The sequence below is a fragment of the Parasteatoda tepidariorum genome, chromosome 8 (assembly GCF_982258835.1).
Source record: "Parasteatoda tepidariorum strain Cologne lab strain chromosome 8, Ptep-v5.0, whole genome shotgun sequence".
In the NCBI taxonomy this organism is placed as follows: Eukaryota; Metazoa; Arthropoda; class Arachnida; order Araneae; family Theridiidae; genus Parasteatoda; species Parasteatoda tepidariorum.
Window position 1 is genome coordinate 5,213,817 of NC_141762.1, and position 27,493 is coordinate 5,241,309.

The 27,493-nt window shown below is 28.2% G+C and overlaps 1 protein-coding gene across 2 annotated transcripts in view; it reads left to right on the forward strand.

Annotated features, from left to right (window-relative positions):
* The window catches only part of beta-Man (beta-mannosidase), a 39,185-nt gene extending 11,956 nt beyond the window's left edge, over positions 1–27,229 (forward strand). The window contains exons 8-16 of one of the 2 annotated variants that reach the window (XM_043053068.3): positions 2,884–3,188; positions 6,182–6,264; positions 6,681–6,871; positions 8,712–8,894; positions 11,312–11,409; positions 12,410–12,554; positions 14,096–14,301; positions 24,121–24,327; positions 25,174–27,229. In XM_043053068.3, coding sequence (XP_042909002.2) covers positions 2,884–3,188; positions 6,182–6,264; positions 6,681–6,871; positions 8,712–8,894; positions 11,312–11,409; positions 12,410–12,554; positions 14,096–14,301; positions 24,121–24,327; positions 25,174–25,425 — 1,670 coding nt within the window. In that variant the 3' untranslated portion in view covers positions 25,426–27,229. Of the gene's footprint in view, positions 1–2,883; positions 3,189–6,181; positions 6,265–6,680; positions 6,872–8,711; positions 8,895–11,311; positions 11,410–12,409; positions 12,555–14,095; positions 14,302–24,120; positions 24,328–25,173 lie in introns of those variants that run through there. The other variant, XM_087149750.1, reaches the window with a different exon arrangement.
* Positions 27,230–27,493: the final 264 nt, after the last annotated feature.

Below are 27,493 nucleotides of genomic sequence, written 5' to 3' on the forward strand. Positions count from 1 at the left end.
AGTTGATAAGAAATTAAAATGTCTGTAAATCCTATCCAAGGTATATTATTTTTATTACAAGAAGAATAGATTTATCCAGCAAAATGTTATGTTAAAATATTATAGCTAGCATTATTAAAGTCATTTAACTTTTGGTACAGTGATTTCTAAATAGTTATTATTTTAAGGGTGTCTCAAGTTGAATTGTATTACTTTGATCGCAAAGTTTTTTTGTTTTTGAAATTGTCATCAGTTTATACTTCCTTCCCTTTTTAAAATTATATCAAGAAATGTTTACAAATTTATGAAACTATTTAAATAATATGTTTTTTTCTTCTATTTTTTACTTTGTGTGCAATTGAATGAAAGCATGAAAATATTTATAGTTTTTAAAGCCATAAATAACATTTTTGTTTGTTTGTCACCAGGATTAGGATGTTGATGATTTGCATGGGGTTTTTCCTTGCCCATTGTTAAGGCAGTATTCATGCTCTTTTTGGTATTTTTTTCTTCTTAATTGATAAGTTTCCCTTTTTTAATCAATTTTTATAGATTTTAAATATTCTTTTTTTTAGAGCATTTGACTGGAGAATTAGTTCTTTTAATTAATTAGTTTAAATTTTGCACTGAATATTGTTATTTTTAATATCTTCTGAGAACAAGTGTTCATGTCTCGAGTTATGAAAGAAAAAAAAAATTTTACAATCAAAAATCCTTCAATGTGAAGAGTATTAGACATTGCAATATCAGTTTTTCTTGAAGATTGTAACTAAAAATGATAAAATCCTACTTACCTTTATCAGGTATTTCATAAATTGCATATTTACTTTAATTGTTATTGTATTTTTTACTAAATTTATAATCACAAGTTGTGATAGATAATTTTTTTATGTAAAAAAAACTAATATTAAACATGTTTTTAAAAATTTTGAAGAATATTATTTTTTATTTTAAAGTCATTTTAAATAAAAAAGAATTTTGATGCCATCTACGTCCTATCCCTATTTATCATTTTTAAATTGTAACTGAAATGTAAGTTATTGAAATAATCATTTCAACATCCTCATGGTCAATAGCAAAACTTTTTTTCTTCGGTAACAACCAGACATGAATGCACTTTCGTGATTGTTCAAAAAATACATTAAAAAAAGTGTGATTAGTACTAAAAATTAAGAAAAAAATTACCTTATATAATTATTTTGACTTTAAATTATATTTTATTACTTTAAATTATTGTTATTATAGTATTGTATTGTCTTAAAAACTCTATAAGCCTTGTGCTCCTGGGCGAAACTTTACTGAAATTTCCTTTCTATATACCACTTACGTATTGATTGACGTGGGGAAAACTGATCTTTTGATAAATTAAAGTTTAAAGTTAAGAAAAAAAAGTTGAGACTAATTCCTAGATGATTAAACTACATAGGGCTATCCTTAGATAAGAGGATTCAAAGCTATAAGATGTCCTAGTAACCTTCTACTTTTGCTTTGAACAAACATAGACCCACCAGCACAGCAGTGAGTGTTGCAAATTGACAAGGCAGCTGCAAATAATTTTTCTAATCAGGTCTTTCTTTTTCTTTTCTTTTTTTAAAAAAAAAGACTGAAAATTTACTGAGAGGAGAAATATTTAATCAATTACTGTTTGTTTAGGTTTTACACAAAAAATTTTTGGGGATTTTTCTGACATTTAAGCTAAAGACAATTTATTATTTAAGAAAAAAATTTCTAACATACGTTCTATAATTAATTGGAATTTTGAAAAATAAAGAATTTTAATGGCAAGAAAAATTTACAAAACGAAGTCTTAATTTATGAGAACTTTAGTTGCTTGTTTATAGACCACCAAAGGAGTTTTTCAATTTTTTTAATTGTCAATTATTTTATTTCATCATTCCAGTCAATTGAAAATGTTTATTAAAACAAATTTTAACAAAAAAAATTTTTTTTTTATAATTTTTATCTGCTTTTATATGTGGCAATTTCGGTGCACACATTAGTTTAAGCCCAATAATAATCTCTGGTCACAGAAAAAATTGAATTTATGAAGATTGGACTGTAAATTGATTCTGTAAGTCCTGCTAACCGTGTCAAAGATACCAACTATTACAAATTATCTGTAATTATTACAATTTCATAATCAAGGTTACAGTCTTATGGTTAAGTAATAGAAATCATAATTATTGAGAATTTCCAAAATAATCTGTTTAAAGTGAGTTTTTTCTACTTGAACTACTAAGGTTATGAAATTTTGTTGTTTTCAACTGTTCTACAATAATTTTTTTCCCATTCCTTAAACAATTCTAAAAACTGTAAATAAAAACAAAAACTATTTGATAGAAACAAGAAATAAAATAAGCAAAGAAATCTTATCTTTCTCTCCTCCAACAAACTATTCTGAAATTTGATCTTCTCTCTTTATAGAATAGAACAGTGAAAATACATTAACTCAATTCGCAAAAGCTATGAGCAAAAATTTTTATTGAATCATCCCAGTCAATTAAAAGTGTAAAAATGTTTATTAAAATTTTTTTTAAAGTTTTTTGTTTATAATTTTTATCTGCTTTTATACTGGCCAATTTCACTGTACACATATTAGACTAACCCAAATAATAATCTCTGGTCACAGAAAAAATTGACTTTATAATCATTTGTCCTGGGGCAGGAATTCATGTAAAGAGATAGTATGCTGTTTTTGTTCCAAAATAGCATATTTCGCAGTTATTGAGAACGAATATAACACATTCTCTGCATTAAATTTTTTCATAAATTCTCTTTGACTTTAAAAAAAAATATATAAAGTCAAGCAAACAAACCAGCTAAAATGTGATCGAAATAGTAATTTCTTTAAATTACTGGTCCTTAGGATTAGAGACTAAATATTGTTGTTTAATTATATTCTAGGTTTGAGCTTTTACTTCCGGGTAAATGGGGTGCCATTTTTTGCAAAAGGATCCAACTGGATCCCTGCTGATAGTTTTCTGGAACGGATCACTCATGAATATGTGGAGGATCTCCTTCAGTCGGCTAAAGATGCTCATATGAATATGTTGAGAGTTTGGGGAGGTGGAATATATGAGACAGATCATTTCTATGAGACAGCAGATAGGTTGGGTATACTTATTTGGCAAGACTTCATGTTTGCTTGTTCTCTGTACCCAACTGATGATGATTTCATTGCAAGCGTCAGCACAGAAATTACTCAGCAGGTACACTTGTTATATTACATACATTGACCAGTGGTTGCAAATGGCACACTGCAAGTAGTGAAACTCCTGTAATCGCTACTTTTTTTGTTGTGTAGTGTGCTACTTTTTTTTGTAAAAAAAACTGTGTATTGAGTAGTGTGATACAAAAAAACAGTAGCTTTTAGCGATTTCTCTCAACTACTTTTAACATGTGTTTAGTAAGGAAGCAAAGTTCTAATTTTTGGAATTTGATGGCTGCAAATGTTCGGCAATGGACACAATTAAAATGCTCCTTTAGCTGCTGCAACTGATAGCATGGAATAGAACAAGAATTACGTCATTAGTATAGTTTATAACTTAAACTAGCCATTATGAATAATAGATTATTTATCATTTTGGTCATTCTTTCTCATGCGAATGAACACTCGTGAAGCGTCGGTATTATTTCAAAGGAAGGGAGCATGTTTTCGATGTAACTTAATTTCTTAGAGGAAATAAAAGAGCATTAAATACTTAACAGAAATGTAAGTATTTGATAATTTCCTATCATTTCTTGAACTAGATATTCGCTGTCAAGAAAGGTATAAAAAGTTAAATGCAAAAAAAAAAAAAAAAAAATTGGGAACAACAAACTGCTTATGTAAACAATACTAGAAAGCCAGTTTAGATAGATGCAAACCAAGTTTTCCTTAAAGTAGTTACTACATTTAGAAAGAAGTTTGTAGTTCTACATTTAAACAAAGTAGTTATAGTAAACTACAAAAATTATGTAGTTTTTCCACCCAGTGACTTTAACACAACATCAGAGTTTATTGATTTAAATAAGTTTGATTTAAATCACTGAGTTTTTTTTTTAATCATTTTACTAAATCATTGAAATTTTTTAAAAGAAATCTTTATTGATTTAAAAATTACAAAGCATTTTATGAGATTTTTAATTTAATTATTTTCATGGTTTTGAAAGTTTTTTTAGATATATTTCTGTGTTTTACTTTTCAATTAGCAAAATTACATTAGTGTTTGATACCTACAGAATTCATCACATTATTGTTGCATTAATATTAGTACTTACCAATTCCTAAATTTAAAACATAATCTTCAAAACCATAATTTATTTTAATATTGCAAACATATTTCTCTATCTCAAAGACTGCCTTTTTTTTAAAATATGATTTAAAAATGTATAATTAGGGTGGTTAAGTTGTTCTATATAAAATATTTGTCAACCTAAAATAAAGTTAAGGTTAAGGTATCAAAAGTTTAAGGCAACAATGATTATTTTGTCACTTCCAAATATTAAAAATCAGGTTAATAAACAAGTGTGAGATTAGTTTTTTGATTTGTTTGTCAGTTTGTTTTTCAGTAGCTAATTATGATACCTTTCTATTCCATTTTCAATTAATTTGAATCGAGCATTTACATATAATATGTACTATAAAATATTTTTAATGTTGTAATATTGTTCGAAATGTTTTTTTATTTATTTTTAATAATGTTTCAATTTTAATTAAATTTTTACAATGCTACTAATTATAAACTAAAATTTTTGCATTATCATAAAAAAATAATAAAAAAAAATATTTTTTATTTAAATGAAACAAATGAGATTTTATGTTTTGATATATAAAAAAATAATAAAAAATCACAAACTGATTAACAATTTATTATGATCTGTATAATTAAAAGTCTGTAAACAGTTAAAACTTTTTAAAAATATATCTCCCCCTCTTTTTTTTAAATTACAGTTTACACTAAAAATATGTTTCTTTTTTTTTCTTTCCAATGTCATCTTTTTTTTTTCCATGTGTACTTACTCCATTCATTCATGATGTGACAGATTTTCTCTGTCACATCGCATTTTCTAGGTGGCTTCACATAAAAAGCTGTCAGTGTGTGATTTTAACTGCTACTTGCTCTTAACTAGGGAATGTTTTACTCTGAACCCCTAAGTTGTTGCAATAGTGCCTTTTTTTTAATGAAATAAGTAAAATTATTTATTAAAATATTAAAACCGTATGTTCTTGATATCTGAGCACCTTTACTAATGGCATTATAACAGTATAGCTAAATTATCAATTTGATTTTATAAAAGAGGACTAATTAATTTCTTTCATTATTGTTTTTAGCTTTAAAAGAAAAGTATGAAAAAAATGCTAATTTTGAAAAAATTTGTGAATACCTTAAAAACTTTTTGTGGCATGACATTTTTGAGAATTATATTAGATTCTATGTGAAATACATGAGAAATTCGTATTTATAACCATATGTGAAATGACTGTTGAGCAACGTCACTTGATCAGTTGAATTAAAATTGTTAGTTTAAACTCTAACTTTTAACTAAATTACTAAATATTGATGTTATAAATTTAAAAATAGATTTTTAATTTTAAAATTTCCATTTCTGTATATATATATATATATATATATATATATATATATATATATATATATATATATATATATATATATATATATATATATATATATATATATATATGTGTGTGTGTGTGTGTTTGTGTGTTTTCAACATTAATGAAAGCAGACGAGAACTGATTAATTGATTGTTTTGTTTGAAACCTTAATTTATTTTCTGTCCTAAAACGTTCATAGATTGTATAAATGAAAATTTTTTCTCTAAAGTTTGAATGTAAACTTGTGAAGTTATTATTTAATTAAGGTGAATTTTAAGAGAAACTTCAAATATTACTAGATTCTTAACTGATGACATTGATTAAATTAAAAATGTAGAAAAGTATTTAATATAAATTAAACTTTTGACAACTTTTCTAAACATGGTTCTTTTTTTTACTTATAAGATCAGATTTTTTAGCAGCAAGATTTTTTTCTGTTAAGTTATTTCTGTTTTACACACACATGTTCGTGTGTAGACATATTATATATATACGCACACACGTATATATATATATATATCTTAAGTAGTCGAACCTGTATGAGTTGATTAAAACTTTGATAATTTAATAAGAATCAAGTATAGTAAACTTATTTTGATATAGGTACGTCGACTGCAACACCATGCTAGTATTGCAGTTTGGGCTGGCAATAATGAAAATGAGCAGGCTATAGCTGGTTCTTGGTGGTATGAAATTTTAAATAAGTCATAACTGGTAACTTTTAATTATTGAATTATTAAAAGCTTTAAAAGAAGCAATATACTTAATATTTGCTAAAATATTTCCTATTAAAGATTAAGTTTAAATGATCAATGTAGTTATGAGAAATTGGAGAGACAGTGTCATTAATTTCTATTCTCGAATAAAAAATCATTAATTAAAAAATTTACTTTTCAGAAACTATTTTTAAAGTATGATTGTTTAAAATACAAGTTTAATGATTAGAAGTGTCCTTAAATGAAATATAAAATTTTTAATTCAATCAATTAACGTGTTTGGATGCCTTTCTTTCAGCATACTTTCAATTTTTAAGTTATTTATGAACCTAACATCGTCATTCAAGACAATCATAACTTATGTTCTATCTCTAATTTACTAACAGGCCTGCTGTGAAAGATAATTTAGAACAGTACAAGATAGATTACATTCATTTATATATAAAAACAATTAAACCGATTGTGGAGAGAGAAGATCCGACTCGTACTTTTCTACCATCAAGCCCTTCCAATGGTCCCAAAACTGAAGAGGAAGGTTGGATTTCTATGAATCCGCAAGACGAACAGTTTGGGGATGGTATGCATTATAAAAAACGCTTTTTTATTTCTCAATATTTTGTGTTGAACTATAATTTATATTTTAAATTTTTAATTGTAAAATTCTAATACTATGAAATACAGGTTACTCTCATTTCGAAATTTTTTTTTTAAATTTTTCGAAAAGCTTCAATTCTTTGCTATTCTTATAATAGATAAAAAAATCTTTTAGATAAATTTAGGGGACTGATCCTGAAAACGATCGGTTCCTAGTAGAACACCAAAGTCAAGCATCACTCGCTGGGGTAAGTAAGCGGGTGGGTGATCACTTTGATCAACCTGTGTTGGGACTGAGAGTGTGCAGTATTTAATTCTTGTTGAAACCGTAAAAACTCTCATTCTACCTTAAAGTGCTCGACTTCTCGTGCAGGTCGTCAGGGTAAAAAAGAGGGAAGAAAAAATTTCATTTATTTCTTTTAGCATACTTTGAATGTTATTTATGGTCAGTGTTGGGTTTTTGACGTCAGAAAGTGGTTTTTGACATGACAAGGGTATAATACTGGTTTAAACCGTCAAAAACTGAAGTTTGCCAAGAAAATATATAAACTTAAAAACAACCAGCAGTTGCCATGCATTATATTGAAATTTAATTATACTATAGGTAATCAGCAGGTTTTAAAATATTTTTTAATTAAAATTAAGGTAAAATAACAGATTTAAAATCTCAGAAATTTATATTCAAATGCATGTGCAGAAAAATTTTGCACAAAAATTTTTTAAATATTTATATTTTAAAAATAAATTTTTTTTTTTGATACTTAAGGAAATTAAAAGTTTATTACTATGCATTTTTGACATATAAGGAACATGTAACTAATATTTATAAGGAACTTACAAGTTATGTTGTATAAATACAAACTTGATACAAGTGTATAAAAATTTTTTTTTAATGTTATACCGAATATCTTTATTATCCAGTATGTTAATTTGAATTTAAAAGTAGTTATAATTATGAATAATGATAAATATAATTCATATTGTTTATTATATTTATTTATAATTATTACACTTATCATTTTAAAACAATTTTTATCTCTTAATTTTCTTTTCTCCACTTGTATTAAGAATACAAATAATGCATATCTTGAAAGCAAGAAGTAATTATTCAACAGCTGAATATTTAGATATTCAACAAAACTATATCATATTCAGCAAAATGAAATTCACAAGTATTTGGATAAACTAAATTTTCAGCATAGTAAATGAGTAGGCTGAATATACTGTAAATCGACACTAACTAGTCTGTGTGTTTAACAGAAAGCACTTAAATTTGTAATGTCTTACGTTAAAAAGATTATTAAGAAGATTTAAAAGAATATTAAAAAGATTTTTCTTTAAAAAATGTGTAATGTACAAAACTGCTAATGTTTATCTTTAAAAATGTCTGATTTTTAGTATAATCTATACTATACACTAAATTTGGTTATAAATAAATTTCTTAATAATATCACTGCAGATTTTCAATAACACATGAAAATGAATACATAATATTACAAAAGATGTGAGTTTTCAAAAGTACAAGATTTTGGTTACTATTCAGAATATAAGTGTTTCTGCAAAATTTTAAATTTATTTTTTCTAGAACATATTTAGAAACTCTATCCTTTATAAAAAATATATAAATTTTATGTATTAATTAAATTTCACATATGAATATAGGTTTTTGACAGTGAGGTTTTTGACGTGACGGTTTAAACCGTCAAAAACTGTCACATGTCAAAAACCTGCCAACCCTGTTTATGGTTCAACCCTGTATGAAATGTGATTTGCATATTATCAGTGTTTTCAATGAGATTTATTTATTATCCTTTCTTGTTCAGTACATTTCTACACGTACACTGCTCCAGAGTGGAATGACACATATTTTCCTAATCCAAGGTTTGCATCTGAATATGGATTTCAGTCTTATCCATCCTTTGAGTCATTTTCAAAAGTTTCTACCCCTTCAGATTTGGTTTATCCATTCTCTGACTTCATGAAACATAGACAACACCATATGTTTGGTAAGTTTTTAACTTAAATAAATCTAAACATTGCGTTTAAAGCTCAAATAATGGCACAAAAATGGACATATTATACTGTCGTGTAATTGAAAAAACAACGTAAGTTCCTCGGGGCATTTTTCAGGAAAAGTGATTGACAACTATTTACTTTCTATTGCTAATTCTGTGAATAATAAAATAGAATTTCCAAAAACTGATAAACCAAAATTTAATTTAGGAAAATCTTTTGCATCAAACTTAAATGTCAAGTATGTAAAAATCTCAATTTTGAATTTTTTTTCACATTGATTTTTATATCTCATGGCAGTATTGTATGTTCATTTTTATGCCATTATTTATGTTTCATTCATGTTGTTACACTTAATTCATCTGTAGCACATAGCATATCCTATCTTCATAAAGTATTCAACTTAGTATAAAATGTTAATGTTTAGCCATTTGATTGGTTTATACTTGAATTTATTATTTTTCAGTTGATTAAAAAAAAATATTTTCAGCCTTTTCTGTTTTACAAAAATTATTTAAATGCTTTATTTGAATAGTAGTCCATCTCCGCTTATGACTTGGCCATAAATGAAGTTAGTCTTGTACTTGTCATTGTTATTTCTTTTTAAAACTAATACATCCCCATCTTTTCTCTGCTGTAAAATAGAAGGGTCTACAAGAATAACAAGACAGTGGGAAACAACATATTCATTAGACTTTAAGGCTCTGTAGTTATACTCATTACATTGAATACTAATTCAACTAAATCTGAGAAGTTGATTTAGTTGAAACTGAATGAACTAAATTTCAAAAGTTGATTTAGTTGAAACTGAATGAACTAAATATCATAAGTTTATTTAGTTGAAACTGAATCGACTGAAAAGTTGATTTAGTTGAATCAATATTTAATGAAAGTCTTCATGCATACATATTGGGAGAGAGAGAACTTTTATTTAAGAACAAAAATGGTGTGTGAAGGTTATGTGTTACATATACCAACATAGCAGCATCTATATAGTACTTTGTGAATATATTTTAAGCTATAAAAAAACATATGTTAGAGATGGCAACAATATAATATGCTATATTATATTGTTGCCATTAAAGAAGGAAACACATTGTTATAAATTTATGCACTAGGATCTGTCACTAATTTGTCAATGTAAAAGTAAATAATTAACAAATGTATTACAATTAACTTTTCTTCTATCTAGAGCAATTGAAATAATTCATCTGAGAAGTTTTCACTAAAAATTGTGTCTAAGTCTGATTGGTCACTACGATCAAGTTTCTATACCCTATTCCATTTTTCACCAATAAACAAATTTAATTTTAAAATTGGCTGTCTTTGTTTTGTGTTTCTTTATTACAGATTAGTTTTTAAGAAACCAAAATTTAAATATATATGACTTTTTTAAAATTGGATGGTTATGAAGCTATTGGACTTAATTCTAAATACAAAACTGCACTCAAGTTTTGTATTTTGCCATATAAAATTACATTTTTGAAAATAATATAAAAATTTGTATACCTTATTATTCAAACATTTTTTTCGACTGACTGTAATTAATTAAAATAATAAAAAATAATAAATTATTTTTTCCTTGAATCTTTGGATAAACAAATTTTAGTACTGGGATATCTGAAGGTGACATAGTGTGGGTATCTCAATCCTGATGGGTTGTTGAAGCGTGGCATTTGTATACGTTAACAACTGTTCTTTCCATTCTATTTAGAGTAAGCCAAGTCCATCAAGTATCAATTCTCTTAAGTGACACATTCTATACTCTTTCATGAAGATTCTTTCTCAATTTTCAATTCTTTCACTATATATTTGCACAGAGACTTAACACAAAGCCATATAGAACATAGACAAACTAATTATACATTGAATTTGCCAGGTACACTAAACAAAAATGTATCATTGTTACAATAAAATACATAATCAAATTATAAATCTAAGTTAAATAAAAGAAGTAGATGAGAAAGAATTATATTTCAACTCATTTGATGTGCGATACGGCTCTGTATTTAACTAACTTATCGACAAATAACATTCTAACTTATGTAGAAAAACTTAGCTCAACTTTAATACGCCATTTTTCTGATAAAGATTAGGCACTGACATCATAGGTCACATGTGTAGGTATGGGGGATCTTCTTGAAGTGGATGTATCCGATTGTGCTCAAAAACTTAATGTTCCGCTTAATAAGCTCTTGAGGCATAGTAAAGTATGTAAAAAGTTAACTTAACAATTAGGAGTTCAAATTTTAGATTACTCTTCTGCCATTCTATTAAAAGCTCTCTAAAATCAATGCAATTAGATTTACTTTTTAAGATTTTAACTGGGCAATGTACATGTTAACATATTGTTCTGATATAATTTTTAAAAATTAAATAATGAATTGATGAATATATTCCTTATAATCAGGTAATCTTGAAATTGAAAGAATGATTCTGGAGCATTTCAAGTTACCTTCAAAAGATTGTGGTGTTCAAGGATTTAAGGATGTTTTGTACATGTCACAGGTGATATTGATTATACGTATATCCTACCTTTAATTTAAATTGATATTGAAATATATTTTCTAACTTCAATATATAATATAATATATATATAATATAATGGAATATATTTTATTATTACTAAAATTGAAAAAATATTGTGACATTTCTTAGTCTACAATTTCCCCTTTCGTAGAAAGGGGAAATTGAAAAAACAGTACTGGAAAAACAGTAATTAAAAAAACAGTACTGGTTAAAATAATTCTTTATGTATGATATAATGGGGCCTATTAAATTTCTTTAATAATCTTCTCTATTTAGAAAATAGCTCAATGCCACTTTCTACTTTCTAATCCAAAAAACGCAATTTAGAAGACACAAATAAAACTAAGTGCTGGGGGGAATCACCATTGTCTGTGAAAAAAATAAATATTTCTCTTACTCAACATTGAATAGCAATAAATGCAAGTCTACATTTTAGTTGCAGATTTGTTTACATATTATTCAACATAAAGGCTCCCTTGTTGATTTTAATCTACCAAATGAAAATTTCCAAAATGTATGCTAAAAGTAAAATTAGCATTAAGGGATCCAAACTACTACTAGGGGTCTACCACTATTGGAACCAATTTCCCAAATTGCAACTATTGCCTATATTTTTAGGAAAAAAGAATCCACAAATCTAAATCTGTAAAAAGATATGTTTATTTAAAGTATGTTTTTGTGCCTGATTTCATATCTTTAAATAGCATCAAAACTAATGAATTAGCATATTTAAATTTAGGTCTTCAAATCATTAAACTTTAGTTTTAGTGAAAGAAAATCTGTTCATTAGATCAAAAGATATTTTTGGATTATCTTTTTTTTTGTGCAGTGTACTATGAACAATATGAAATTAGAATGGCTGAGCATCAAAAATGTCTATTTTCTTACTATTTTCTACTTTCTGACTATTTTCTTTCATAAGTATTTTAATCACCTAATGATTATGCTCATAATTAATAGTGTTTTTTTTTTTTAACAGATTGTTCAAGCAGTTGCAATTAAGACTGAAACTGAAAAATATCGTCGTAATCAAGATGAAATTATTAACGGCTATGGGAAAACTATGGGTGCTCTGTACTGGCAACTAAATGATATTTGGCCAGCACCGTCTTGGTCCTCAATTGGTAAATAAGATATTAATCATTTAATTCGTTTATTAATTAAATTTAATTACTTTCAATTGAATCTATTTCTGTTTATTTATATCTGCGTATCTATAATTTATTTCATATGAAGTTACAATGACAAATACAGAGGTATGTCAAAGGCCTCATGAATTCAATTATGAACCTTATTCGAAATTGCTGTAAATTGATCCATGTTGTTTATAAGAAATATCAAAAAATATTTATTGAATTCCCAGTCATTTTGAGTAGGGTTACTCTTTTTTTTTAATTGCTCTGCTTTTTTAATTTTTATAAACTTCTAAAACTGCAATTTTATTTTTAATTTGAAAACAAAAATCTTACAATTGAATATTGCATTATAATCCTTTTTCTAATTTTTAAAAGTGTTATTTTGATTTATAAACTATGTTTCAGAAAAATCATAAACAATTGTATTAATGGACACTATTTTTTCTGTGAGTTCAAAAACTTTATTTGATGTCAAAAGATATAAAACATTTCGGGACTGTTTTCCTAAGTTGTTCGTTGGACATGTTCGTAAGCATGTTTTGGGAGGCAATTTTGGACTTTCCTTTTCTTAACAAAATAAACAAATCAAAAACCCTCTCCCATGCCTATGCAGGAAAGTCCCAACCACCCTTGTTTTTTTATTTTATTGTAATAATTTATTTGTAGGATTACGTTCAAATATAAGATGTAACTTTGCATAAAACAAAATTTATGTTTTCATTCATTTCACAAAATTCCCATTTGAATATTCTTTAGAAATCTTCTGTGCTTTTCCCAAATTTGACTTTAAATTAAAATTTTACTCATTAAAATTGGTTTGGGTTTTTTTTTATTTTAAAAATTAGAAAACAAATAAAGGTATTTTAATGTGTTGCATAAACATTGCTCATACCCTTCTTACCTCGTTGCCAACAAAAAAAGAAAAACAAATCACAACCCCCTCTCTCCATTAAATGCTTACAATATATTTAAACGTCCTCCTAGGCCAAAAAATTTGATGAAATTGATGATTCTGAGTCATTTGCTTAATTATTTCTTGATGGAAAAAAATTCTCTGACTTTTTTTAATCCCCTACGTGTCCTCCTTCAATATTTTATTTAAAAGATACACCATTTTCTATTTCCTTTCCCTCAGGTATGGTGTAGGCACAAATTTATCTTGTTACTTGATTATAATGAAAGAATTTCGAAACTACCAGGATGATTTAAAAATATTGAAATTTTGTCTAATTATTTAAATTTCATTGTAATCATTATTTGTATTTTATTCTATTCTTATGTATCTCAAAATTTTTGTGTTAGCAACATTTTTTAATCATGAACAAAACAAAGAAAAAGTGTCCTTAAAAAACAATAGATATCTTTAGAACACTTAATTTAATGAAACACTTTTTCTTTATAAGGATTCATATAGTTTATTCTCTTTTTATTGCACCAGTCTTCACAGTAGATCTTTGCAAAACGTTTTGAGACGGTGTTCTTTCTAGAAAGCATTTTTGTTGTAATACATGTTTTTTGTTACCAAACAGAATATGGTGGAAGGTGGAAAATGTTGCACTATTATGCAAAAAATTTCTTCTCACCTGTTCTTGTGTCACCCTATGAAGAGAATGGAATGGCTATTGCAAAAGTGATATCAGAATTACCTACGAGTGCACCCTTGACTCTCAATGTATCTATCTATGATTGGTCACAGTTGAAACCACTATATTCACAAGAAAATTCTTTCACTCTGGTAAATAGTGCTTTTCTTTTTAATGGCAAATTATTTTAACATTTGAATTTTTTATGACATATTCTGATATAATTATTACGCACTGTCCGCAAGTGGTTTTCCATTAATCGATTTTAGGGTTATGTATTTTTTATTATTCGGGAGTGTTTAGAGGTGAAAAAAGGGCTTGACTCTAGAATTTGTAAACAAAATAAGTGTGACAGTTAAGAAGTTAACAGGGAAACAATTTTTAATGTTTTATTGTTTTACATGTGTGTATATATACATATATGTGTATATATGTGTGTGTACATACCCGGTAACAACCCCGGAATTTCCGGAGCATCTCCGGAAATTCCAGTGTACTCCGGGCACTCCGCAAAGATATACATTTTACCCGGAAAATAAACCCAGTAGCTAATTTTCACATTTTTCTTAAGATGACGTCACGTAATCCTATTCCCCGCCCCTTTCACGTCAGCTCCTTCTCCTCCCAATCGAGAACGGTGTTTCTTTTCCCCGCGCTCTTGTGGTATAGTGCTGACGTCACCGAACCTGCAGAGCTAGAACTGGTCGAATGACGTCACCATTACATTAAAACTGTGGTGCGAGCCTGTCGTGTTTACTTTTTTCTGCTGCCGACGCTAGGCTTAGTTGAAGTTAGTTGCTGTTTGAAGATAAAATCATGGCTTCCAAAAAAACATTCACAAATGTATAGAAAAGAATATTCTGTCGAATGGCCAGTTTTTTCTCGCTCGACTAAATCTATGAATCATGTATACTGTAATATTTGCAAATGCGATTTTTCTATCGCTCATGGAGGTCGAAATGACTGTTTACGGCATGTGGAGGGATCGCGCCATCGAGCGAATGGTGCCGCTTCTTCCTCCAGTAAAAGTATTAGAGATATGTTCTCTAGTTCCTCAAAAGAGAGCCAAAGTGTCATTAAAGCAGAAACTCTCTTCACCAATTTCATAGTTCAGCATAATTTACCTCTATCTGTTGCGGACCACGTAGGCCAGTTATTTAAAAGAATGTTCCCGGACTCTAAAAGCCATATCACACGCGCAGAAATTCGCCCAACACAACACACAACTTTCGTTCAACACAGCAGTATGCAAAACTTTTAGCGCAACTTGGAAGTAGAATCATCGTGTGATATGCCAAACGAAGTTGAAGCAACTTTTTTCCTCCTCTTCGAAAAAGTTTGCCCAACATTTCGCACAACAACGCTTTTGACCAATCAGGTGAGAGCAGTCCGCAACATTTCTTTCAAGAGAAAACAAGATGGCCAACTTGTAATGATCTTCGGTGTTGATGTCAGATATTTGTTATTTCAGGTGAGTGTCAATACTTTATGTTTAATGTTTTTTTTGCACAAAATATGATTCAATTCTACAGAACTTATTAAAATACTTTTGATTAATAATGTTATTGCATAGCTTATTTTTCAAAACGGCGATAGATTTTCTATGCCAAATTCGCCAATCTGAAGGAATATAAACAGGCGATGAATTTTAAGAGTTTAAATAATTTTTATTAGCTTCTGTAATTAATATTATTAGTTTCTGTTATAAATTTTATATTAAATAATGTGTTATCACTAAAATTTTTGTAAACAGTGATTGTTTTTAATATGCTTTAATAGTATGGTTTTTCTGTGGAAGTTATATCATTTACGGAATTTTTATTGTTGATTCCTCTTATTTGAAATATAGTTAGGAAATATATTTTAAGTTATAGTTAGGAAATAGTTTTTTTAATTTGAAATAAAGTTTGATTTGGGATCGATGTAAATAATACCTTTTATATGAATTCTAATTTGTACTTGAAAAAATTTGCATGTTAATATTCTCAATATTATTCTTGTATGTATCGATTTATTTATACTTAATAAATCTCAGATGCTTTTGGATATTAGATAGTAGGACCCTATTTTAAATATTAGCTAACGTTACAGCTTATTAAAATTGAATTAAATTTTTATTTAACCTGAAACTATTTTAATGTATACTTGATTTTCTTTTACTTTAAGATGGTTTGTTTAGATTTAATAACTAAAGAAAATTTTATTCTCATATTTGAATTGTTGTGAACAACGTTTCATTATTTTATCACTATCAGTAATGTTTTTGTGTATTACAGAAATATGGCAACTTCCAAAATAGATAAGAAAAAAAGGTAAAGAATACTGATTTTCACCTATGAAGAATCGACTGTATGGGCGCTAAATTGCCGGGATAGAAGGAAGGTATCGGAGCGTTTACGATAAACATTTTCATGAACTTTGGCAACCCTAGAACAACTTTTTCCGACTGAATGTTGGATGAAAAGTTTATCTTGCTGTTGCGTTGTGTGTTGTGTTGGGTGAATTTCTGCACGTGTGATATGGCTTTAACATAGCGGCCAAATTCAAATGCGCTAGGAAAAAAACGACAGAAATCTGCAAAAGTCTTGCAGAAACTACTCAAAATAATTTGTGCTCCATAATGAGGAATGGAAAGTTTTCTCTAGCGACAGACGGGAGCAATTCGTCTGGCGATAAGCTTTTTCCTCTGGTGGTAACATTCTTTGATGATACCAACGGTAGAATTAAGACTACCGTTTTCTCTCTTCCAAAATTGGATAAAGATGGTACCGGGGAAAACATTTTCATGCTCCTTGATAGTGTGTTGTCAAAAAATAGTGTTCCCTGGGAACACTGCATCGCCTTTTGTGCAGACAATGCTTCAGTTATGCTTGGACAACATAAAGGAGTGGGGTCATTTATAAAGAAAAAGAATGCTAATGTCATCATTCATGGTTGTGCTTGCCACTTAATCCATTTAGCTGCTAAACATGCTACAAAAAAAAAATCAGTTTTGATGTTGAAAGTTTTTTGATAGATGTGTTCTACTATTTGAAGAAGAGTTCAAAGAGAATCCAGCTTTTAAAATTCTGTGAAGAACTATGTAATCTTGAAAACAGCAAGGTTCTTAAGTATGGGGCTACAAGGTGGCTATCAATGGGCAAAACCATTGATCGATTTTTAGAGAAATGGGATGCCTTAAAAATCTTTTTTTGTGAGGAAGAGAAGGGCTCTTCGGAAACTTTTAAAAAATTGAAGACTATTTTTGAGGATAAATCGACTCAACTCTACCTTTTCTTTTTACAGTCAGTCATCCCATTGTTTGAATCATGCAATACGATGATGCAGCAGCAAGCTCCATTGATTCATAGATTTCAGAGAGAACTTATGAATTTATTTAGCAATATTTTGTCTCGATTCATAAAACCAGCATGCATAGCAAATGCAAGTTCTGTTTTTGAAGTCAATTTTAATAAATCAAAGAACCCAAAAAGATGATTCTGAACTTGTGATAGGTGGCAAGACAAGACAATACATAAAAGATTCAGACCTTTCTTCAGAAGAAATGAGGCAGTTTTATTCGTCAATCAGAAAATTTTATACTGAAGCACTCTCTTATATTTTAAAAAAATTTCCCCTGACCACTGAAGTTTACAAGCACTGTGAAGTGGCTGATATAACCATTCGACATGAAGCTAAATTTGCTTCTTTGGACTATTTTTTGTTTCAGAGGAAAAACGGAGTCAAATAGAGCAAGAGTTTGCTTTATACCAAATGGACAAACTAAATGAGGAGATTTTATCAGCCGAACGATGTGACACAGCTTGGACTCTTATATTGGGTTTAGTGGATATGAATGGTGCAAGGAAATATGAAGCATTGCCATCAATAATGCTGACCATACTCATTTTGCCTCACAGCAATGCTGCTTGTGAACGGGTGTTTTCTATAGTTAAAAAAAATTTAACTGATAGTAGGTCCAGCTTGGCTTTGCCAACCTTGGAGGCACTGCTAATAGAGAAGTGCAAAAGTTCCGAAACATGCTGCTATGATGCAGTGTTAACTGAACAAGACTTAATAAAAGCTAAAAAAGCTACTTATGTTTCTTTAACTGGCGAAAAAGTTTAAGTCTTTGATATAATTATGTATAATGATAACAATATAACGAGGAAAGTGTTCGTTTTATTAAAATTTATTTTTCATTTGCTTTATAATTATTTTGTCTACAATTCTTTCATAGTAATCTCATTGCATAATGTAAGTTTAAAAAATAATTATACTTTTTTTAAAATCATTAAAAAAGTGAATAATATAGTTAATTTTAGTCATGATTTAATAATCTAAGATGGTCTATATATTGTTCAGTAACTAGTATTAATTTTCCATTTTCAATATTTTTCTATTAATTATACCCTTCTAAAGTAATGTATCTTTAAATTTATGCACAAAAATATGAATAAATTTGTTCCGAGTTACACTCCTGAAAAGACTCCCAAAAATCCTGATGTTTTTAATAATATCTCCTGAAATCCTTTTTACAAAGTTACCAGGTCTGTGTGTATATATACATACATATATACAGTGAACTCTCAAGGGAGCGACTACTCCCCTTTCCACAGTAAAAGGGTCGCTGATAGAGGTGGGTCGTTCTTGGTGGTTACTTCCAATGACTTCAAAATTGTTATCGGAGGTACATGATTTTAATTTTACAACAAACGAATTTAATTTTAGTCAGTTTCATTTTCTTGGTGCAGAAATGCGACTTCTGATTACATAATGAAAAGACGTATCATTGGGAAAAAACTTAGTGTCTACTAAAAATGATCCCAACTGATATAATTATGTGTAAAAACAAATTTAACAATTATGAATGGTAAAGCTATTTTAAGTAAATAAGCAAGTTTTTTTTTTTTTTTTTTAAGTTTGCTATCGATTTTATACCTAAACAAATAGTTAGCTTTAAAAGATGAGTAGAGGTGTTTGGTTTTTCTAAATTAACTTTTTTTCTAGTTTTAATTTCAACTCTAAAAGTAAATAATTGATAGCATCGCCTTAGGGCACTCTGACTGCAACATGAAATTGTTTCCTCAAGAAGAGCTGTCTAAATAAGAGCCTCACGCAAATATTTTAAATACATTTTAATCTACTAATTTGTTTTGTTTATATATTTTTTGTGTTTCTTTGAGCTTCTCCGCGTTTGGGGCAGCAGTTCACCCGGTCGCTGGAAGAGTATTTAATGGTCTCTCCTAGAAGTTTTCCTCAACGCAAAGTCTATGGAAAAAATTCCATGCCTCCAAAAAAGTGGCAGTAAATAGAGGTGGTCTTTCCTGGAGTTTTTACTGTATATGCATATATCAGGGATGCTGCGCCTGCGCAATTTGCGACAAACTGAGACAAAACGGAATAACTGCGCCATTTTGCGACATTCAGCTCAGTTTCTGCCAAAGCTGCGCCATTCTGAGACAAAACGTCCAAAATTTGGCAAACCTGAATTCAGTTTCAAATATTAATCCGCATTGCCGTGAGTCATTGGAGATCATTTTGCCGTTCACGTCTCCACGGGATGAAAGACTTCCACAAAAAAGCGGAAATCCGCTTTTTTCTCCCAATTTTTAAAATTTTCGACCATGTTCCAAAAACTAAAATTTTTAGGGAGTCCAATTAGAGAAACCCAAGCCGCCGGAACGATAGTCGGATTCCCGCGACTTCCGCTATAGAGTGGAAAGGAGTCTAAGTGTTTCGTTTTGATCACCGATATTTGATTTTTTTTTTTTTTTTTTTTTCGTTTGGCTGATTTTCGGAATTTTAAATACTAGGAACTGCGCTGGAATATGCTAAAATCGCGATTTTTAATCAGACGATTTTAATATCAATCATCGATTTTCGTATTTAACTGATTTAAAACTTATGTGTTGCGATTTTTTTTACGCTGTTTAAAAATCGTTCTTGCAATTCCTATTCACTCAATTTAAAAATTCAATATCGCGATCTGTATTCTCGCGAGTTTAAAATCCAACGTCGCGATTCGTATTCACGCATTTTTAAATCCAATATTGCGATTCGTTATCACGCAGTTGTAATATCAGATCTCGTTTTTCGTATTTGTACGCTATTTAAAAATTACTCATTGCGATTCATATTCACGTGATCTAAAAATTATTCATCGTGATTCTTATTTACGCGATTTAAAAATTCAATTTCGCTATTTGTATTTTCGCGTTTTTAAAATCCAACAGGGCTATTCTTATTCACCTGATTTTAAAATTCAAAATCGTGATTCATATTCACGCGATTTTAAAATCCAACCGCACGATTCATATTCACGCAAATTTTAAAATTCAATATCGTGATTTGTGTTTTTTAAATCCAGCTGCGCGATTCATATTCACGTGATTTTATAATCCAAAATCGTGATTCATATTCACGCGATTTTAAAATCCAATATCGTGATTTGTATTTTCGTGTTTTTAAAATCCAACAGCGTGATTCATATTCACATGATTTTATAATCCGAAATCGCGATTCATATTCACGCGATTTTAAAATCCAACCGCACGATTCATATTCACATGATTTTAAAATCCGATATCGTGATTCATATTCACTTGATTTTAAAATCAAAAATCGCGATTCATGTTCACTCGATTTTTAAAATCCAATATCGTGATTCATATTCACATTTTGTAATCCAATATCGCGATTCATATTCACGCGATTTTAAAACCCAAAATCGCCATTCATATTCACGCAATTTTAAAATCCAGTATCACGATTCTAGAAAGAAGTAGAATTAAGTTTTTTCTTGAATTAGTTACTGTAAAGATGTGATATATTTTTCTACAGTTGTTGCATTTAAACAATTACTAAGTGCATTCATAATCACATTTTATGATTGTATATTTAGCTATATAAATTAAAAGAACATAGTCAACTAACTGATCTTGTGAATGCAAGAAAGTACAATCTACTAGTCAATGCCAATTAACTAAAAAGTTTACTTTTATACTTAATAAAGGATGCAAGTCATTTTAGAAAGAAAATTATATTTATATGTGTCTTTTTAAATTGTTTATAATAGTTTTTATATATTTCTGTTTTGATATAAAAATGTATATATGCTAATTTTTGGCTATTAAGTGCTCCCTAAAATTTTCTTGAAAAATTCCTACCTAAAATATTTCAAAATTTCACTGCACCTCCTGAATTCTATCAAAGAGTGTTTTTTTTTTGTGTTATTTGCATTTTCTTAAACTCTCATTATTTAATTACTGAATTTCTCTTTTAATTATTGAAATGTGTAGACCTTTCATTGTAACTGAATAGTTATATATTTTGAGATGAAATTTGAGCTCAAAATAAAATGGGTATTTTCCCTTTTGAATTACTGAAACTAAATAGATATTTCTTTTTAGAAAGTTAACACCATTATATTTTAAAAAATAAGAAAGTTAAAATTTACTTTGTAAAATTCTGGAACAGATAGTATTCATTGGCATAAGTGATAAACGCAATATATATGAAAACAACAGAGTCCATAAAACAATTTTGTGGACTCTTATAATCAATCATATACAGGTTTTTTAAAATCCTAGCAATAGTGAATGTATGTATAATTGTAGTACTCCTAGTATGCTATTAATGGTTTTATAGATCCTGAAAATTATCTTTATATTGTTATCAAACTGATTAATAATCATTTTAGCTGAGATAAACTGAGTGAAAAAAATAATTTTAGCCGAGACAAACTGAGCCAAAAAGAGATTTTAACTGAGACGAAATGCAATTTCTGGTGAGACAATTTGATACTTTGCGAGTAGCATCCCTGATATATATATACACAACCGCGGTCAACACTCGTTATAATGACTTTTGTAATCATGTAAATTCAGATGTTCTATGATGTGGGGTTGTTATATTGTGAGTACACTATAACTATTCACTCATATTTCAAAAATAGTACTTGACAAATTTTAAAAAATTGACACTTCACTTTTATAATAATTTGAAAACAAACAGAAAAAGTGCATAGAATGCAATTTTTTTTCTTTATAAAATTTTGTGTAAAAGTACTCTTTAAAATAATGCTTCATAGGTAGAAAAAAAAACATTAAAAACTATATATCAGGGTGCTTAGAGTTTTTAAAAAGTGCTTAAAGGTACTTTTTTTCGTTTTTTAAATGCCCTTAAACCTGCTTCTCCCATTTGATGTTTTTAAAAAGGGCTTAATTTTTCTTTTTATCGAAATGAGATACTATTTCTTTAACACGTCAATTTTTACAATTTCAATAGAAAGGCCAGGATAGCACGGTTGGTAAGGCATTGGCTCCATGTCCAAGAGGTCGTGGGTTTGATCCCAGCTGGCCGAAGACTCCCCGCGTTGTAAATGGTGACTCATGCACATTAAATCTGTCGAGTCGCAAAATCCTCCATGTTCCCATAACAAATCAGTACCTCTGGGGGTACTGGTCCAGGAGTTTCTTTGTCTTCTAGATTGGTTAAAAATTACAAGGCTACGGTGTTGAACGTTAGTAGTCGTAAACCCAAAATTGGGTCGGCTGTAACAAATGGTGTAGAATGTAACAAATGGTGTTTAAAAATTTGACTGCCAGCTACCAACTTATCCTCACATTTTCAGTAAAAAATATATTCCGTGTTCATTTGTTATTTCCTTACAAAATATGAAATTAGTATTGATTTACTAATAAATTATTATTTTTATTGATTATTATTGCATTATTGTTATTTTATTAGTAAATAGGAAATTTTTATGAATATATTTAGTACTATTCTGAAAATTACTATGTTCTGCTACTACTAAACTGAACTCAGTGGTGCGACAGCCCAGAAAAGGCCATAGCCTACTGTGCCCATCTCAGTTTTCTTGACCTTGGGCTCTAAGGAGCAGGAGCAGATGAACGTGGTCAGCTGAACGTGGAACCCCCAGTGTTTAGTTCCGAAGCATGCTTGATACTCATTTATCAACCCACTGAAGGGATGAAAGGCTGAGTCAACCTTGTCTGGCCCGAGGATCGAACCCAGAACCTGTGGTACGAGAGCGCGAAGCACTTCCTCTTAGCCACATCATATTCTGCTATTATATTGTTTAAAATTTTCAATTTTGAAAAATTTGTTCACTGTTAAAAATGCTCTAATTGGCAACTGGATACTTATTTTAAAAGATCATTGAACAACTTGTTGTATAAAACATTGTTGTTAAATAAAACAATTTTTTAAATGAAACATTGTTTCTTTGGAATACATAGTATATGATAACAAAGCTGGTAACACATTACACAGAGGAGCGAATTTTTTGTTCCCTTTATACAAATCCTTGATTTTCCCTAATTTGGGTATGGGGATTTCAAATTTAAAATTAGTTTTGAAATTATTAGTTCATGAAATAATTCTTATTTTATTAATAAATAAAAAATTAGTATTTTATTAATTAATACTGAATTATTATTTTATTAGTAAATATGACATTTTTATGAATATTTAATACCATTTTGAAAATTACTATATTTTCAACTTGTTTCTCTAAATATTTCTTTTCGAAATAAAAATTGTAATATTTATCATATTTTATTAATTCGTCAAAGCAAATGCTCTACTGTTTTTTTTTAAAGATTTTTTTAACAATTTTTTAACTGCTTAAAATTTTTAATTTTTGATAAAATGGCCACTGTTAATACTGCTGCAACTGGCCTGTTGCTAAACTTCCTCATTTTACTCTGTACTAATTCCACTCTGTGGCAAACTGTTAATCAATTCACAATTGTTTTGATTAATGATATTTAATAATGTTAATTTATATATTTTTTAATTAATTTCAATTTATATATTTTTTAATTATTAATTTTAATTAATATATTTTTTTTAGTAATTTTAATTAATATAATTTTTTTAGTAATTTTAATTAATGTAATTTATTTTTATTTAATTTTAATATAATTTTTCTATTAATTAATTTAAATTACTATAATTATTTTCAGTTGCCTAAATCCTCCCAAGTTGTCTTTCGACATAATATAGATGGACCTGATGGTTTACTCTCCAAGAGTGGTTGCCTCAGCAGAAACCATTGCTTTGTGAGTTTTAATCTATATGAGAGTGAAGGCTTATCTCTAGCATCATCTAACACACTTCTACTCTGTGAATTTAACAGTGCAGTGGGGATGCAGAAGCCTAATCTAACAATAGTAAGCCATTTCATTTATCACAAATCTTAATTGCAATAACATGATTTTTTTTTCTCCTTTCCTCAAAAACCTTAAAAGTTTCAATATTTGTGAATTCCATGATGCCAAACCAAGTAATTTTGCATCTGACTTTGGATTTTGTTAGATTTCTGCAATGATTTACTTTTTCTACCCTTCACTGTTAAGTTGTGATCCTCAATATATGATAAATAAAAATATTGTATTTAAACGATTATTTCTAAACACATATTATGTATAAAAATTTTCAAATATATAAGCAATTTATCAAATTATATTAAAACGATAATTTTGTATAAAGCAAAAAAAATTTTATAAAGCTCAAATAAATCTACGAAAATGGACATACTATAATTTCGGTTCTATAAGCAATAACCTTCCTCAGTCTCTAAACACAAGACATCATTTTCTGTTGAAACACTGTTAATGATTCTAAATGGTTGTTTATAGAACTGGAACAATAACATGTCCATTTTTTAAAACTTAAAGATATTTAGTTATACTATAGGTATATTATAGGTATACTATTGTTAAAGATATTTAACTAAAATATACCTTATTTCTGCTTCATTTACGTTGTTTTGCCAATGTTCCGATGCATACACTTGAACTATTTTGACCCTATCTTCATACAACCTGCTCAAAACATACCCTACTTTCGTTTGAAGAATAATTTTAACCATAGTAAAAATTAATTCTGAAGTTTAAAAAAACAAATTTTCTAAGATATTTTCTTCTGTGTTTTTCTAGTTTTAACTAGCTTTCATGAATTCAAGAATGAAGTAAAAATTATGAGTTTTATAATAGCTTCTTTTTTTAAATTTCCAGACTTCTATCAGTGGACCATTTAAAACGGAGATTTCAGATTGTTCCTACAAGATTTCCCTAACAACAGATTATGTGGCACCATTTGTTTGGTTAGAGATGTCGGATATACCAGGGAGATTTTCTGAAAATGGATTTTTCTTAATCAATTACAAAGCTGATGTTACATTTTATAGTAAAAACTGTCCTAAAAAATCTGATATTACTGAAAATTTAACTGTAATGTCTCTGAAAAATACTTGTGCCAATAGATAATTATAGGTTTATAATAGTTTAAAAAAAATTATAAATTTAAATAGTTAAGACATTTATTATAAATGTATAATAAGTCAAAACTTTTACTTAAAATGTGTCAATTTAGTTAAACCAGAAAATTGCCTTTGAGATACTCATTGTTTGTGACATATTAATGGTAGAAATATTTTTGTCATTTTTAACTTGAACTACATCCTTTAAAATAACTTCTTTTTAGAAATTATACTCATGTAGAACTAAATAATAACTTATATTTTTTACAATGAATATCTAGAATATTTGTTTCTACTTATGATTTGCAGCATTTCTACAAAAATTTAACTTCTTCTACTTGATTTTCTCGTTTGTTTTATTTGATGTCTGTGGCTTTATTCATCAAAATATATTATTAATAACAGCAATGTCTTACATATACATATGTTGTGTAAGTTATGTTAACTTCACAAAACATTAACTTTCCCTTAATTGTTCAACTTTTTTTTTTACAATCTTTTTAAACATTGTTTTATATAGATATCTTAGTATTAATGGTCATGTTAACTATTTACGGAACATAAATATTCCCTTACATTAGACTATTTCTCTCCTTTTTTTATTTTTTAATAGTTTTTTTTAATATATGTGATATACATATATTTTATGGTCATATTAACTATTAAAAAAACATTAGCTTTCTCTTACTGTCTTCCTTTTTCTTTTTTTTTTTTTTTTTTTGACTATGTAGAATATTTTGCTCACACATAAAATTTCTAGTCATGTAATTATTCTTATTAAGGTCAAATTAGCTGTTCTTAACTTAAGAATCATATGTTATATTTTTGCTTTATTCATTTAAAAGCTCATTTTTTAAATAGTTTTGTAATTTTATCTTTCATTGGTTTATTTTTCTTAATTTTATTCACTCGTTTCTCAACTTTTTTGGATATTTTTACTTAAAAATATTTTATCGATCTGGAATGTTCCACTTATACATTTGTTTTTTGGTCTTTTTGTATATTTATTTTAATTAAGGTTATTATTGGTTCACATTTTTTATTAGTTTTGTAACATTGAATTATTTAAATATTTCCTTTATTTTCTGCCTTATCAATTTCATCTATGCTGAATATAAGTTATTTTTTATTTAATTAGTTTATTTCCTTTTTAAGAATTAAATCAAATAAATAAATGAATTTATTTTTAGAAAGCAAATTTCTTTTCATAAAAATTTATTATGAAGATTGCCATGATTATTATGAAGCTGCTATTTAAACTTATTTTTGATGCTATCAATTTATCATTTTTATGATGCTATTTATTTGTTAGAATTATTTTTATTTCAAGACTTAATTTTTATCTTAAACCAACTAAAATATAATTTTTTTTAATCCAACAGGCAACATTCTTGTCAAAAATATATATAGAAACAACGAGCTTTAACATGTGTCTTCACATTTTACTTTACTATTGTTATGCCCGAAAATTTATAAACTGAATTTCAATATTCAACTAAATTTCCATTTCATCTACTATTGTTAAAGGGCTGTAGTTATAAATCTAGGTCTCAATAAATACATTTCCTCAGTTGTAAAAAAAAGTTGGTCCATGTGACTTTACGTTATTGTATGCATTTTAAATAAAATAAAATTTTATTCTTTTGGAATTTTCTAAATTAAAGTTTTGATAAAATGAGGGTTTTTTTAAGTAAGGGCTGTTTTGTTGTGTATGCCAAAACGTGAATCGTGTGTCGCAACGAGTGCTTGGCAACAGAGCTTAGTTACAGCTGTGTAGGTAAATTTTACGATCAGTTCTGTGTCGTTAAAATGTTCAAATAAAAAAAATCGCCCACAATGCATGAAATAGATTGAACAATGATGCCTTTTTGATCCGCAAAAAACCAGTCTGCTGCATACATTTACTGGCAGATTTGTAAAATAGCAAAATTCCCTGACATGCTGACAGGGAATTTTGCTACTCTATGACAATGACTCTCTCTGCTGCTCAGATCCCTGCGTCATTAAACTCTTTTGATTTGGGAAGTTTTGGACCATCCTCCCTACAGCCCAGATCTTTCGCTGAGCAACTTTCA